Genomic DNA, 17,934 nt, shown 5'->3' with positions numbered 1-17,934 from the left:
CTGTATATGCTCAGAACGCATATATATATAGGCTACTGTGTGCCACCCTTGCATATACTGTGTAGCCATTAGCAAAACAAGGATAGAATGGAAGTTGGAACATTAGCCTATTGGCCCTGGATGGAGAATCAGACTGAGCTACTACTGCATCTCCCGTGCTCTCTCTCTCCCTCTCCCCTGACAACAATGACTATCAGTAGCACAATGTCATCGGCAAACTGAATTAGCGATGCGAGAGGTCATGGCTGCTTGGGAGACGACGCCATGTCAAATTACTGTGACACGAACTTCGGAAAAAATAGTTTTTTAAACCAAAAAGTGGATTAGCATACAAAGCGCCTGAGGTCACAGCTCTTTATTCAGAAACCCTTCCCCCCAGCAACAGGGTGACACATAGTTTAATATCCACACCGGAGACCCGTTTGGACTCGCCATTGATATTCATGTTATGGTGCCCTCGCCTATTTATCAGAATTACACTGAGGATGACCGGGAGAGAAGAGCGGGGAGAGTGAATCAATTGAACCGTATGCGTTGTAATGGCTTGCTGTTTAGAAGCTCCCATTTTAGAGCACAAAAACTGTTGATGGATGAATGACGAGCAAGTGAATTCGCTATGGGTGGTTCATATTATTTCCAAAACTGTTTCCAAAATGTTCTGAACTTTCCGGAACGCGATTTCTTAGCAACTTGGATACAAAAAAGAAAAGTCTATATCCATTTCCAGTAACTGTACATTTCGAATCTCCCCACGCTGGTAAAGTAATTGCAATACGACTATGGACACCCTGAACAGTAGTAGTGTTAATATTCTGTGCAGAAACAGCTGTTACATGCTTCATGATTCACATATCGTACCTATTCTTTCGGAAAATGAATAAGTAATAAAACAGCTCCCAAGGGTTTTGCAAGGTGTAGTTGTGTTCAAAAGTAATCTGGGAAACCTATACATTGTTTTTTATATCCTTAAGTAATTCTGGGGGGAAACTATGGTTTTCCTGGTGCCGTGTTTCTAATGAGCAAGGCACCTTTAACTGCCCCAGCCGCTTGTTGCCCTGCATGGTTGTGGGTATAGAACCAGAAACGTGATATTGGTTGTCTCCCACTCAATGGACAAAGAGTTTAGAGAAGCCCTGTATGAATAGTGTCTTTAAGGGGGCTCAATGCCATCTCTTTTTGTATGTCGGTACATTAGCTTTGACACTGAGATATCGCCTACGGTACATGCTCTTGCTTTTGACCTCTACACATTATAAATAAAAACTTTTCAAGGTTTATATTGCCTGAATATAATCATATACCTCTGCAGTTTGTATGAGGAGTGAACAGTGCCCTTCACATCATTATCTCACTTGTATTGTACTTCCAAACTGTAGAAACGTTTTCTCATGAAGGACTGCATTAAAGGGTGAGGTAGAAACCTGAATATTAAAACTAACCACACAATACTTCAACCCCCCCTGCACGTACACTACATGTGCGCCAGGTGATAGCAATGAAGACTGAACATATATGGTTGTATCATATATATTTATATATATATATATATATATATTTATTCATGGGGTTGTTAGTCTTACATAATAGAGGGGCCATTGATTAGTGTTTAACACCAGACTACATCAATGGTAAATCACTATGGCTTCTGGATTCTGGATATAGCGAGACGTCACTCTCTATAGCTGTGTGTGTGTCTGTGTTTTCGTGCGTGCGTCTGTACGTACGATGATTTCCTGTACTATGAAAGAATATTAATGAATTGCATAAAATGTATGCATTTCTAAAGACCACCTTCAAACCACTAGCTGGCTGGAGCTGTGGATGGACCCGGCGACCGCCTCCACTTGACAAATGAGTCAATCTACGTCCAGAGCTATTGACAACCTTGAACAGGTTATCAGGTCACCTGTCATGTGTATTGTATTCAGTTACAGTAGTAAATACTCAATAACACTCCTTTCCCAACTTTGTCAGGTGGGCAGATAAGGGATGACGATTTATGGTTGTGATTTGACTGATTCCTGCAGACTATAGACTTAAAGTACAACGTTATGCAATGCTTACTCAAGATAACAGATGTGTCATAATGGAGTTACATAAATAGATGTATTCACTGTTAGCGGCATTGCTTGAGCTAAAAGATAATTGACAGGAATGGCAAATCTGGGTCATCATGGCCATCTGGAAAACACAGGTGCCTTCCTTCATTTCTTGGAACCAAATGCCCCTCCAGCCATTTTCCAACAGACAGCGATAACGTGCGTCATAAGCCGTGCACATCATCTCCCCCGGCTGGGGGAACACGGAACACAGGTAGAGGCCAGGAGCAGAAAACAGCAGGCAGGCTTTAATTGGCGATTCTGTTTCATTCGAGGCCCAATTCCCCCTCACGCTCCATCTGTCACATTCCATTGTGATCTGCAACCAAAACCCGGGATTAAAAAATGTAATATAGCCCCCCATCCACCTACTACCACCACCACCACCACCGTGTCTAATATCAACCGTACACTGCTGCAGAAGGCTGCAATTGGCTCCCTCACCCCCACCGCCATCACCAACCCCCACCACCTCACAATCCCCACCCCAGGAGAGCTCCCCCTGTAGCTAGACTCTAATTTCAACTCTCCTCCTGCTCTTTCCCTTTTTACTGCCACTCTTTTTCCACATGATTACTGCAGTCTGGTGGGTGTGATCGTCAGATCACTGGATCACGTTCTGAGGGGAGCTATGTCTGTACCCAGACTTTCCTCCTACTCTTTCCTCTTTGTGCCGCCAGCCTTTTTTAAATCAAATTCTCATTCATCTGAGTCAGACCAAAGCACATTGAGAACAGTATCAGCGGAAATAAACACAATCAGTGTTGGAATGCACCCACACACCAACGCCCCCACCAAGACAGAGAGCACAGCAAGGAGAGTAGAAATTGTGCAAAAGGCTGTCAGTTTTGTGTGTGTGTGTGTGTGTGTGTGTGTGTGTGTGTGTGTGTGTGTGTGTGTGTGTGTGTGTGTGTGTGTGTGTGTGTGTGTGTGTGTGTGACGATCAAGGGATCAAGCAAACAGTCGATCGAGAAAACTAAGAAGAAAAAGTTAAACGAACACCATTGTACAACGCTTGACGTTTAAGATCCCTTAAGTTTTCCTCCTGGCCGCTCCTCAGACAAAGGGAGAACGTTTGAGAGACAGTGCTTTAAGCTGTGGTAAACTTGGTGGTGGCCATTTTATAGACTACAATATGACGGCAAGGGCATCTGGCTGTAAATTCAAAACCCCTACATAAATTTGCTCGGCGGCTAGGCCACGCTAAGTGGGTGGATACTTCCACAGAATCACCTTCACCGTGGTGCTATATAGTACAATGTACTCGTATTGTTTGCAGTACAAACTACTTCCACAGAGGAAAGACTGGCAGTATAGGTTAGTCTTGCATTAGGCTACAAGCTTTTTATATGTCAATGTTTTGGTCCGTACGTCCCAAAGAAATTGTCTAAACAAACAAATAAAAATCATAATTAGCTCTGATTATTTGTGAATCTACATGGTAAGATCTAAGGTAAACATAGACTCAAATGTTACTTACTTACTTATTTATTATTTTTTTATTAGTGGATTAGAATAACTTCTAGGAGTAAACCATCTTCTTCAAACCATCAAAGTTTGTTGTTGTTCTTCTGTTCTATGATTCTACCGACTCCAGAACCTGTGGAGGATTCGAGGACATGACAACCATTCATAATGGACAATTGGACGGCTGGATGAATAAATTGTTTCAAATTTAGTCAAATGTGTCACATCCCAGCTCATATGACCATGGCCATGAAAGGGAAACGCTTGGTCCACACGTCAATGCCTTGTAAATCAACACTGTCAACGGTGCACCCACCACCATGTAACAATAACAATAACCAACAAGGCCAAGAAAAGGCATAGGTTGTGTTTGGGTAAGGGGGAGGTTAAACCCCCATCGGCCGGGTAAATTAACACTTTAGCCAAAATGACCCAAACCCTAACCCTAAACCCTAACCCTAAACCCCCATCGACCTGGCAAATTAACATTTTAGCCAAAATGACCCTAACCCAAACCCTAACCCTAAACCCAAACCCTCATCAGTCTGGCAAATAAAGACAAATAAAGGCCAAAATGACAAGGCCAGCCAGAACCCTGCGATGAAATAGAGCCCACATGCACATCCAACAAGTCACTATGAACAACAACGTTGTCCAGATACACTGCAAACTCCACAACGCTGGCTAAATACATGGCGCACCCCCTCCAACACTGCCGACCAATCAGAGCATCTCTTGAACGTGAACCCTTCTCAGCGGGGGAGAAATGTAGGAAGGGACGGTACGGTTATTTTGGGGTTGCTCATTTTCAAAAAGCTCACTCTCTTCCGCTTGTTTTGTGTTCTCCCTCTTCCCGACTCTCGGAGCTCGCTGTTCAAACTGAAGCCCCATGACTGTGTACTCAGTACAACGGGCCCGGTGGTGTAGTGGAGGCAGAAGTCTCTCAGACAACCAAACCTGCCAATAACCCTTAAGCAGATCGAATGTGGGTGGAACTTAAGCGATGTGGAACTAATGAAACCAAACAGTTTCCCTGGTTTCCGAACAGCCACTTTGTCGCACCCATCGCTACAAAACCTGAGCGCTTGAGGAGACTAAACAGAGCTAATTACAGCTATTCAATTTAGGAGTTGGATGTGTTTCCATGTCTTTATTTTAAGTCTCCAAACAAATGCATGGAGCGTGTTGATGAAACGAGGGCTTTAGAACATTTATTAAAGGCCATTCACATTAAAGCCCCAATTTGCAGCTTTGGAACGGTGTCAACCATCTGTGTTCTCCAACATAAGTTCACGGGGTTAGGCTGGAAATAATCATCTTTATTTTGAACACTGCCACTCAGAATAGGCATTTGTGAGTCCTCCACGAAGAGATCTTCATAAAAAGAAAACACTAGATTTGTTTGACTGTGCATAATCTGATTAAGACCTCACTTTCACTGGCACATTGCATTAAGTGTAGCTGTTTTATTGTCATAACCAAAAGCGAGATGTGGTTTTAAAGTAGTGGACAAGTAAACGAAAAGTAAAAGCTGTCAAAAGCCATAAATCACATCAAATCAACATCAGAGAACCCCATTGCGTTATTCTATCATACGACAGTGAGGATATGCTAGCAGTGTGTTATTCTGAAGGTTAGAGGAGAGCTTCGGGGCCAATAACAGACATACCGGGGCAACCAAACGCCTTCAGCGTAAACAACAAGCGAAGCGTAAGTCCAGGTCACTGATGTCAGTAATCATTTTGACAGAAGAACAGATGCCTTTACAGAGTAGTGTTGTAGCACAAGTATGCATAAATATTGTTTCAGAATGATATAAATAATACAAAAATCTTCCCTAGAGTCCATACCTGTTTAATTTTCTTACTTTGGTACAGTGAAAAAATATATATGGCCTACATCTGTATAAAAGAAAAACAGGTATTCCTTCAAAATAATGGTACATTAATTAACCATGAATTAAGTTGAGTTAATCCAGTCATATGCATTGTAAAAAAAACAACATAGTGAAATTCAGGAACCTGAGGGACCTGCCCAGCCAACAGCCCCAGAGGTCCAGCCCCTCTTGCTCAGTGGTCCAGACCCTCCCTGCCTGATGAAGCCGGTGCACAGTGGGCTACCCAGGGCACTGGGGGCAGTCAGACCCTTCAGGGTCCAACCCATGGGCTCAAGAAATATCCCACAGATCAACACTGCCTCGTAACAACCTATGGGGCCCCACTAGCAGACCTTTATCAGCGGGTGGAAAGGTTATGGCACATCGACGTGTTCCCCTGGTGGAATGAGAAGGCTCACGTCAGGACCAAGAAGCACTCAACGGCTGAGATGGATAGACCAGTTGGAGGTAGATGGGATCTACCGCTATGGTACTCCTGGAGCATAATGGGAAGCACAGCGTAGTCTTTAGTTGCTCCTTTCAGTTCCAGGGTGTCGTCCTGAACAAGATCTTCTTGCTCCCGGGACCAAGACTTCTCCCGGGACCCTCTTTGCTTGCTGTCCTCCTGCACGTTCTGCAGGAGCCAGCCTCCTTCTCCAGCGGCGTGGACTGCCTTGGTCCCTACTCCATCCAAATAGGGTGAAGAAATGAGAAACGTTGGGGGGGGGGGGGGGGGATCATATTCAAATACGTGGCCACCAGGGCCGTACATCCCGACATCCTCACACCGATGCCTTTCTCATGGCTTTGATCCAACTGCTGTCGGATCAGGGAACCGATTTTAAAGGGGCTTACTGGGAACAGCGAGAGGCATTTACAGCCATTGAACTGGACCTTCCAGTGAGCTTACACCCCAAGCAGATCCACTGGAGATTTGACCTGCCAAATGCTCCCCACTTTAAAGTGGCTGGAAGCAAGCCCTGCAGGTCACACTTGGAGCCCAGCTGGTGACAGGAGGAGGTGCTGAAGACACCCCTCATTGAAGTTGAAGGGATCCTTAACTCCAAACCCTTAGGCTGAACATCATCAGACCTCATCAGACCTCGCTGATCCCGATCCCGTTACCCCAAACTCCTTGCCAATCGGACGGCCAGATGCCTCTGTCCCGCAGGTGGTATACCCTGAATCTGAGCGTCTGGGTAGAAGACGCAGGTGTCATACACATCATGGAGTTCTACCTCCCCTGCCTCCAGGCCTGATAGAAATGACACACGGACACGCCCGACCTACACATTGGCACGGCCGTAGTGATCATAAAAATGGCTAACTGTATTAAAGTCTGTAATGTGGGAGAACAGAAGAAGCTTACTGTGTTAGCACAGTTGAGTTTTTGTTTCACAGATATGGGCTTCTTAGACAATGTTCCAGACAACCGCCTCGTGGCCGTACCCACTCTCTCATTGGCAGGCATGCAAACGCATGTAGCTTAGCATGCAAAGCGATAATAGCCAGTACATAAAGTATCCACCAATAGAGGGCAGCGCTGCTTCGCTGATGTTTCACAGATTCTCTGCTATCCCATTTGTCCACGGTTTATGCATGCATTAATCAAGTAGCTTGTTCCTGTTTGCACTGTTTACATGGTTTGTTGTATGGCTCGTTTATTGCTATTGTATCCAGAACCAAGGATTCATCAGACAGTTTTGAAGTAGTGTGGTTTTGGTGTTGCTGAAAATAAACATCTGTGTGGATCTCCCCGATCACCAGCAGCCAGTTCATCTAGAAGTGGATCCAGTAGAAAAATAACAGGAAAGCTAATCTTCCTCACAAGCATTATAATATAGCATAGGGGTTAGGTCAACCTTAATATGAACACCATTACCTTAGTTAACATGAACGCCATTAGTAAACATGAACATGATGCATTCATAAGCATTCATTAACAGTTAATTTGCAGTTAATTAACGGTTAACTAATGGTTAATTCAGGTAAGTCATTATTGTAGAGTGTTTTGTAAAGATTCATGCCTTTATGATTCATTCATCACTTTGTTATATAATATTTGTACATCAGTGTTTCCCATACATAGGCCAATGTGTGGCGCAGCGCCACAGATTGAACAACAAGCTCCACAAATTGATTCCGCTTTTCTTATTTATTTTTATTTTAATGCGATTTTAAAATGTAACTCCGCCAGCCCGTAATGCTTTTTAGTTTGCACTATAAAAGGGAACACTTTTGAACTGTAGAAAATCACTCTCCATCAATCTATCTAGATACTTTGTCGAAAGTATATGATGTATTTTTTTTATTAAGCCCAGCTGAACTAAAAACTACTTCAGTAGTAAACTACACAGGGGATTTATTTATAGAATCCATACCAGGCCAACTACTGTACTGGATATTTGGTGAAAATTTGACCTTGGTTTGTTCTCATTTTTTTGAGCATTTTCAAAATCGCTGAACTTTCGTGAAGCAACCAACCTTTCATAAGACGAGATTGACATTTCATTTAAACGTCACCTCTCCAAGATCGTTGAGAGAGAATACAGATTATATCCCACTACAGGCAGCCACAATGTCCCCTTGATAACTAGCTTGAGGGGAGGGGAATGTGGGCAGGGTGAATTGATTGACAGGGATGACAGCCAGTGGGCATGTGGTCCTGCTACACCGAGGAATGAGACCGCGTAGACCTTGGCAGTTGACAGGTGGCGGTTGTCAACGGCGGTAACAACGCAGCCTGTGTTCAAGTGTAATGACTGTCAAAAGGAAGCGCCAGGACGGGAACGAAGCCAAAGAAGAGAAGGAGTAACTCATTAAATATTTATTAACCCAAGAAAACTGTCAAAACAACCTCCCAAAGCACCCATGCTCTCGTCGTCTCAAGAACCCATGTGGGCCAAGCTTGAACAAAAAGCACATAACAAAAAATTGCCTGAGCCCACAAAAGAACGAGAAAAAAACTAAACAAACAAATGTCACTGGACCGAAGCTAAGACTCTTTCAAACCAAACAAACGCAGAGAGTTTTACTTACTTTATAAAGGAGCACTCAACGGAACAAGGGCCATGACAGCCAAGTGGTACCTCTCACCCAAGGGTAGAAAAGGAGTGTGTGTGTGTGTGTGTGTGTGTGTGTGTGTGTGTGTGTGTGTGTGTGTGTGTGTGTGTGTGTGTGTGTGTGTGTGTGTGTGTGTGTGCCTGCCTGCCTGCCTGCCTGCCTGCCTGCCTGCGTCCGTGCACACTGACATCCACCCCCTCATAGGCCTCCTCTTCCTCCGCCCCAGCTGACGGGGGAGACGTCACCCGGGGATGTGTGGGGGACATACGGAAGCCTCGCTCCACCTCACACACACACCCCCCTAACACCGGCAGCATGAGTCATAGCACGATGTGCAGATAAACCTCAGCCTAAACACAACTGCCACTGCTGCTGCTAGTAGCCGGGTCGCTGGGTGGCACGGGTGGAAAGGTCAAGGCAGGGTCGATGTGGACCACCGCCCCCCCCCGGTGGAGGCCTTTCCACTCCCTTTCTGGGCGGAGGCTGGGTGGTGTCCCCCTGTTTCCACGTGGGGTTGCCTTCCTCCGGGTTGTTGTTGTTGTTGTTGTTGTTATGGTTCCCCCTCCGCCCCACAAAACATGCAAGAGAGCACTCCTGCCCCGTTTTTGATTAGGGCAAGGGCACTGACCACCTGGAGTTGGGTGTACTCCTCATAGACCTCCACAAGCAGCTTCTGTTCGCCGCTGGAAAAGATCCCGCTCTGTCCTTTTCGGACATTTGATCCATGACATTCACGGTTCTGGGCTGGTTACATATCTCGTGAACGCGCGTAATCCAGGATAACGTGAGCCTGGTTTGAAATAACCTGAGCAAGGTGCGGCTGAACTGCGTTGATGGAACGGCTTTAGCCTCAAGTGGAAGTTGGTGCTAGTTCTAACTGGGCTTAATCAACTAATCGCCGCTTTCGTTAGCGACTTTGATGGAATACCCCCCAGAAGCTTTCAAAATGTATTTACAGGTAAACATGATGTTGATTTATAGAAAAAGTCCTCATTTGAAAGACATGACCTATCCAGTCTGGCGGTTATGGAGGATTAGTGTTGGATTCTGAAACTGGGTGAATTTGTCTGAATGCATTGATTTCTTTCCCTTCAACAGCCAATATGTGTTGTTTATTCACCATGATTCGGTGACCATTCGTATAGAATGATTCACGATCCGTCTTTAGATGTTCATAATGGCTGCTTACAGACATCTCAATTTTGTACACTATACACTATACTCAATTTTGATTGCAACAAAAAAACTCCTGACATAGCAAAATGGAGAATAAGGAGATTAAGTGGCCAAGGGCAATCTCTCAATAGTTTCCAAACTTAAAGTGTTCTTGAAGTGAGTGACATGAACTCTCTCTCTCAGCCTTCAGCGATATACCGGATTCCTACAGTGATGTCTCCAAGATAAGACTCTGGATTAGTTTGGTAAGGTTTGGATTTGTGAATCATCACTTGAGGAAAGCTGGTGGTTAAAACACACACACAGGGCTGTACAGCCACCAGGGCTGGGAATGAACACCGAGGGCAAACCCAGAGAGCTCCACAATATCACTACCCTGACTTACTTTTGTCTTCAGTTTCAGTTTTTTATTTTCACAATACAGAGTTTTTTGACTTTCCCCTGAGCAAAGATCAACTAATTGTTTGGAAAAATCTCAATTTCTACTACTATCTAAAAGTCTTTAAAGCATCTTCCGTCTTGAAGACAAACCATCTTAAATCACCACTAATGGTAATAACAATGTGTGCATGCATTTCCTCAAACCTTCTGAACCTGGCAGTGCAAATTTTGCCCTTGACCAATTTTGCGACAAAGGAATGAATATCCCCATACAGGAAATCATCCCAGATTACAACACATTTGGTTCTGGAATCACGGCCAAGTCTTTGGTAAAAGAGGTACGCAAAGTAGATAAAAAACGGACAACCAAATGCGTTGTTCTTTACCACAGCGAGTTTATCGCAGTCTTTAACCGGAATATCACCATGATTCATAAATCAAATATTATGATTAATAATGGGAAAAACATTCATATGCATTCACTTCATCTAGTGGTTTTGTGGAGCAGTGTCTCCCTAGTGCACCTCTGTTATAATAGATCATCACTTCAAAATGACTTATTTTTTATTAAAGAAGCTACCAGAAAATCATTCCCTCATTTAATGATTTAGAAATGTTTCCAGTGTATCCCAGTACACCTCTATCATGCCACAATTATGTCATAAACGTGTGCTGGAATATCAATCTATGAGTCCAGACCAACCACGCTTAGGCTCCTCAAATCTATAGTTATTCCCATTGGGCCTACAATGCAAGGAAATATGGATTCTATAATGGTATATAAATTGACATCTGCTGTATAAGATAGGAAATAGGGCAGAATAGACTAAAGCTAGTTATGCTCCCGGCTAATTTGTTATGGTTCAGAGACCAATGTCTGCATCAATGTTTTTGAGGAACCAGGAACCTGGCAGAGATCGCTCAGGGAACTGGGGTGAAAGCTAACGCATGTCAACCTCTATATATTCCAATCAATCTGTTGTATTGCCCCCAGGTGCCGGCTAGTTCACCTTTTGCTCCTTCCACTCTACTTCCTCCATACTATTCCACCTGAGCTAAGCTCTGGTGGATACTCAGAGGTCCTTATGTGATAGAGATCAGGACCCAACCTAACACTATGAATGGACGCCCACACAGCTGGAATTCAAACGAGAAGTTACTCTATGCTTACCCTCTGTTCTGACAGGAACAATGATCAAATGACAGTTTCATATCTCGCTCCCCATTTCTGTTTCCCTCTCTCTCTCTGTTGGTTTCTTCTCAATCATTTCTCCCTCCATTTCCCTCTCTTCCTCTCCCTCCTACTGTCCGTCACTCTCTCCGTCTGTCTCGTTCTCTCCTCTCTCTCTGTGGGCGGAACGTGGGATGGATGGCAAACAGAACTCAGTGGAGACATCTCAACTGCCCGCAATACTGATTCCTATTTTAATCCTCCAGGTGAGAATGGATGGCAGATGAAAGGGCCGAAATAGAGACGTTATGCGCTAATGGCACAACTGTACATCCAAACGAACAAAGAGGAGAAAATCGACTGAGAAAAAGACAAAGCGAGTGGAAAGGACAGGCGACCAAAAGAGCTATAAAAATGAGAAAAAGAACAGGGACGGCTCCTGGTGTAGAAGCGAAGGAGGTGTGACATGAAGACACGAGGCCCGTCTGGATGTAATTACTAGCTGAGCCCTGCGAGCTCTGAAACAACGTGTCAGAAGGCAGGCAGGCTAACTTCTCCTTCTGTGAATAATATCAGGCAGGCCTTTATAAAAATGACAATGCAAAAGGGTTAGCCACAGATGAGAAGAACACAAGAGAAAATCCCATTAAAGGAAACCCTATTAGGGCAGCCCAGTTGTGCTAGGAGCCAGAGCATTCAGACTCCAGGAGGAATCTTTATTCCATCTCATCTGAATGACCATTTCTTAAAGTCTCTGCTGACTGAAAGACGGCAGATTACAGGGAGTCCTGAAGAGAATGATTATGATGAACTCATTCTCAAACATAGAATTGAGTATATAAAAAAAAGCACCCACCAACTGGCACACATTTAAATCAGGATATATTAGGCTCCCATCTGAAAGGATGTGGGTTTGCTTTTCTTGAATATAAATATATACTATAAACTATATATTAAATTTCTAACTAAATTTTTAAAAAGATAAGCTGTTTGAGTGACACTTTTCATAAGCACGGTACAATACTGAGTTCATCCAGTCTCAGCATGACTGACCCCCAGTGGGAATGGTTTCCAAGGCGGTGAACTTGGAGTCAGGGTAGCGGCCTGAAACATCCTTTCATTTATACATCACTATTGTGTTGAATACAAGGCCTGCCTGTCAAAGGAACTCTAACGATATGTTTCTGTTGTATTGTTCTGTGCACTACACGGGTTGCTACATTGACATTCTTTCACTGTGGACAATGAAAGTGTTTGGTACATTTTTGTGCATGAAAACACAATTTGTGCCATGTATGAGTTCGGGAAAATGCATTTAATGGACCTCATGTTTGGGTTAGATGACACATAATATTAAACTACTGTTAAAAAAATATCATGGCTTTCAACTGAAATACCATGCTTCAAAAATTGTTGAGGGAAAGACAGAAGAGGGCAAGATACGGTAATCAAAATAGCAACACTTCCTCGTTGTATCGAGTGACGCTTGAAATGATAAAGGGAATTCTGGAGCAGTGGCCCTCACCAGAACACATTTCAAAAGGTTCAAACTTGCACAGTGTTCATTCATCATTTCCAATTTCTACTTTGACACTTTCGAGGGATTGTGTATTAACTACAAACTGGGGATCAGAAATGTTGGACAATGTCAACACAGGCCCGTGCGGTGCGGGCCCTTGACTCCTAATTGAGTTAAACAAACAAATGTAATTTCATAAAAACACACAATTCCATTATGCGAGTAATTGACCTGCTCGAGGGGACTTCAACACATTACAAACAAGCTAGATCTAATGAACATGAGTAACCGAATGGATTTTAAACACACAGAAAGCTATTGAATTTAATTCCAAACCGTTATTCATATGAATACCATCCACAACGTGCCGGGTTTTCGACCTGATAATCATGTCCTCATGTCCTAGGCGGACGGCACCTTACCTCCTGTTGGTATTTTCTATTTTCTTTCCTTCCGTTTTAAAACTATTTTAAACCTAGTGGAGCATATGGTGCGAGCACTGCGGGCTGGACGGCTCCGCCCATGTGACACTATGAGATGATCTGACATTGCAGTAAGAGAAGGCAAGGTAAACATCACAAGAAATACACAAGGGAGGCACACGATGATACACTAGAAAACGAAGAAATGCACACCATCTATTTAAACAAGGCATTAATAAATACACACAATAGAATGAAGGAACACAAATGTACACAGACGTGCACAGAATAAAACATGTACAGAATGAAGAAATCCTGTTTACTCTATTTTGTCATTTAGCAGACCATTTAATCCAGTGATTTGGGCTGGGGCTCAAACACTCTAACCAGCGGTTATTAACACTATAGAATGGAAAGGAATAATTAAACCCTATAAAACACAGCTCAGTGAAAGGCTGAGGAAGAGCACTTGTCGTTTTCTGTTTTTTAAGGACTAGGGAAAGCATAGTTAAGACATTAATCATGAATGAACGGTGGATCTCAAACTGAAGCACTCTTGAGTTTTAACTGCACGTAAAACCTACAGGGACGGCAAATGACGGAAAAACAAATGTTAAATTCATGAATTATAAAAAAAATCTCATTTGGTTATCCTATATTCTCTATGTGGAGGAACAGAGCAACTGTAACAGGGAGACCAAATCATGAAGGTGGAGGAGGGGAGGATAGATACGTTTCCACTGAAGGAGGATGACTGATCCATAGATAAACGTCAACACCGTTATCTGATTTTGCAAAAAGCACAGCGCAGTTCCTTTGTCTACTGACTCCCTACGCTGTCAGCCCCAGAATGAGAGGAAACGAAGGTTACGTGTCGGCATATTAAATGTTCCCATTTCAAAAGGAATATAGAACAGTTGAAATCAAACAACAATGTGTGTAAAAAACAATAGCCCCAATATGATCCTGCTGCGTAGACTACACTCACTGTGTAGACCACAACATCTGTGACCTCATCCACGGGTGTCTATGCACATATCTATTCCCCGTCCTGTCCCAGTCCTTTACCCGCCTATGGGTATAGGTGCACTGCACAAGAGGGTCGATATGCATGGCAAAATCATGGAGAAGGTAAGCATGAATACATTATCTGTCGTCATTTAGAAAGACCCTTTCATCCAGTGAATTTATTGTACAGTAGTAGAGACATGGCATTAATGAGCATGGGTAGGTACTAAGCTTCCTGCTCAGGGATGCCTACAGGGATAGACTGTGCATGGGTGTGATCACTAAGGAAATACAAGAAATAGAGGATAGATGTTGTTGATGAGGGGGGGGTGGACAGCTTGGCTGTAGATGGTACGATAGCAACAGTCTCCGAGGGACGGGGACGGGGGCCGGGGGGGTGTATGGGGGATGGGGTGTCGCTGAGGGATATTGAAGAGGGAAGAGGGGGATGCTCAGCAGGGTGCATTATGGGTATTATGTTATGAACGCCGCTGGATATTTCAGTTGGGTTCATGGCGATGAACCCAGGTGGTCGTCTGTGCAATAAGGTGGGGGGGGGGGGGGGGTAGCAGAATGAGGTTGGTTACAATAAGGTTGGTTACAGAGAGATCATCGAGAGGTTTCCTTTTGCAAACCATGTTTTGAAAAGAAAAGGGTCTTCTTTAAGGGTCTATCCCTTGAGCGAGTCCCTTATTTATGTCTTGTGTTTCCAGAATTTGCACAAACAAACCAAAACAAACTAAAAAAAACCTTTTATGAGAAGGAAAGTCATGTCACGGGTCATTCGACATCGTATAAATGAAAAATGACTCAATTTCAACCCACAATGCAACCCAATTACAGATAGGGAAAAAAGGGAGAAATATCGTGTTTCAGTGGGCCAACAGGCACCGTAGCTTTGTGTGTGCGCTTTCGTTCCTTGACAGGCTTGTTTGAACCGGCGCAGCCCTCCTCATTACTTGGTGCTCCCCTTGTACAGCAGAGCGTATGTCTTACCGATTCACGCTCCACCGCTCCACACAGGCTCACCAGCACGACATCTGTTTCAACCCCACCGCCCACCCCCCTCAAATTGTTTTTTTTATCAAGGTACCAATGTGTACAGAGATACAGATCTGCTTGATTTGAAAAAGAAAACACACAAACGCCATCCGATGCGAGTACACAGCGTACATAATGATTTCTGCATCAACCTAGGTATTATTTGGCCATCGGTCGCTTAAGGTTCGAAGCCACTTGACGACCAGTTAGCACAAGACAGAGGAGAAACAGAAACAACTCTTTAAATACTAAAAACATTGGCGTTGCGTTGATTTCCCATAGCGATACAAGTTATTTTCCGGAAGATTCAGTTCACTCCAGTCTTATACTCACTCGATCACTCAGGCCCTGTCTTATAAAGAGTGATGTTATTCATAAGGAATTCATGATCAAGTATGAAAACATCACTTGCAAACCCTCTTTCTTCCTATAGAGAAAAGATCAACTGGGATACAACAGAGCATCAAAGTGTGTGTGTGTGTGTGTGTGTGTGTGTGTGTGTGTGTGTGTGTGTGTGTGTGTGTGTGTGTGTGTGTGTGTGTGTGTGGTGTAAGAGCCTGCATGCTGTGCTTGTATGAGGGTTTGAAGGCGTGTGCGCATATGTGGGCGCACTATGGTGTGGTTATGAATGTTGCGGGGATTGTAAACAGGGGGAAGGGTTGGTACTAGGTAGGCAGGCATATGTGATGGGAGGTGCAGAAATTCCTCCCGAGCTACAATTAACCCAGACACAAAAGCCAAGCAGCGTGGAAAACACAGTTCTGGCACCACTTCATTGATTTCAGCGTGAGCGTCATTCTCGCAAATAGGTCACGAGTGTGCAGACATTCAGGACGGACAACACCTGCTATGTTTCTTCACAGAACAACAGTAATGACAATACACCAAATAGAATTATAGTATTACCAATTGCATTACTAATGAAGGTTTAACTTATTCTATTAACTTGGAAACCCCCCTCTGATAAGGAGATGGTGTGTAGACGAATCTGCTCAGTTCATCAGCAGAAAGAAAAAAAAGAAACACGTCCTTATGTTATGTAAATAATGTAGTGAGACATGCACCGAAACGAACCGCCTGGAGGTAGAGATTAATGCCATCTTCAGCAACGGAAATGCTACGGCGGTTTGTTTAATGCCCTGGATTAAACATAAAAATATGTGGTGGTGATGCCATCTCCAACTAATTGGTTTGGCTCTAAGAAAGTATGAGCTCTATTTTTTATATACTGTATATATATATATATATATATATCTTATCCGCATATATATATATATGGTGATGGATATGTGGTAACGCCATTCGCAGCAAGACTCTTTTTAAAATCACTTTTTCCCACTTACGACAATTCTCTTCGTCACTGTTGTCCGAACAGTCGTCGTCATCATCACACTTCCAAATGGCGGGAATACACCTTTGATTGTTGCACTGAAACTGTCCATCCTCACACTCATCCGCTGCTGCTGAGAAAGAAAAAATATAGAAAAAAATACAGGTCCAGATGGCATTATTAATTGCATAATGCATAATTACTGCCCGAGTTGTTCCCCGCAACGGTCATTTGCAAATGAATGCCTAATTAATATTCAGTATTCTTCGGTTCAATTGAGCGAGGCGCTGGAGCGTCAATGGCTGTTTGTAGTCCCTCATGCTCTACTTTTTACTACAAATTGAAAGGAGTCTGCTGGGAGTTTTAAACCGTCAAAAAAAAGAAGAGAGATGGAAGTAACACACGTGTTTATTAGTACGTGTTTTAGCCATCCCACCCCCAGCGTGGCTACTTATTTGAAAGCCACTATGCGTTCGTTACTGTGTGGATGCTCAGGGATACACATGACAGGAGCGCAGACATTTTGCCAGCCGGGACCATGAGCCGAATCAGAAGATAACCGCACACACACTGCTCGGTTAAACACGCCGTCCTGCATCACGCGTGTGTGTGGTTAATGTAGAAGTGCTGTGCGTCTCTCGAGTCTTGTGGTAGGCCTATCAGACAATTTAATGAACCCGGGAGCGCTTTCAACGCCGTTCAGCCCAAACCCTCCAGTCACCAGAGAATGTAGCGAATTAAGCAGAATTTTCAATTTTAAATTGGATCATAGAGTATATACTGTTCATCAACCCTAACACAACACTAACCTTCGGATGAATGCAGCTTCAGGGCCAACAAATGAAAAAGTAGTAAAATCCTTATATTATCCGTCCACATTTCTGGAGGTGGTTGATGCTGCTCATTCACATCCACAAACAAAGCCCGTCCTAGACCCGCTCCTCTAGCGATGCGACGGGGGTACTTCACCGGTCTACACCAGACAGCCCTCCTGCCTCACTGGATGCTCGAATCGATGACGACGCGTGGAGGGCGGGGTTTCGCTCCCATAAGCGAAGTAATAAACTGCCATTCCTGGTTGTATGTTTTTTTTTTTCTGTTCTGTGTAGCTGCTCTACTGCACAATATTATCGATTTTACAGGCTTTCAAGACAGACGGGTGGCTTTCACTATACGAAAAACATGTTTTGGTTAAATTGAAAAATAAAGAAGGAAAGGGAAGGGAGAAAGGAAGAACGAGATAGAACAAATAATAAAAGTAAACGAGAAAGATTAAATGGTATTCAGCGCTCCAATCTTGTGTGTCAACTTGTGAAAGATATTTGCTCTATGATATCTGTGGTCATGAGTGAACACCGGTTTGGTGGTTTGGAGGGAAGGA

The 17,934-nt window shown here is 43.7% G+C and overlaps 1 protein-coding gene across 1 annotated transcript in view; it reads right to left on the bottom strand.

Moving 5' to 3' along the window:
* LOC311361276 (low-density lipoprotein receptor-related protein 8-like) overlaps window positions 1-17,458 on the bottom strand; it is a gene marked incomplete at both ends in the record, with an annotated part of 80,669 nt that extends 63,211 nt beyond the window's left edge. Inside the window, 3 exon segments of the mRNA XM_084481455.1 lie at window positions 16,567-16,683; window positions 17,363-17,434; window positions 17,437-17,458. Of these exon segments, the coding sequence (XP_084337581.1) occupies window positions 16,567-16,683; window positions 17,363-17,434; window positions 17,437-17,458 (211 nt within the window).
* Between the last annotated feature and the right edge of the window lie 476 nt (window positions 17,459-17,934).

The sequence above is a fragment of the Micromesistius poutassou genome, assembly GCF_964030765.1.
Source record: "Micromesistius poutassou genome assembly, chromosome: 16".
NCBI lineage: Eukaryota > Metazoa > Chordata > Actinopteri > Gadiformes > Gadidae > Micromesistius > Micromesistius poutassou.
Note: the sequence above shows the minus strand (reverse complement) of the source record. Positions and strands in the feature narration are given on the sequence as shown.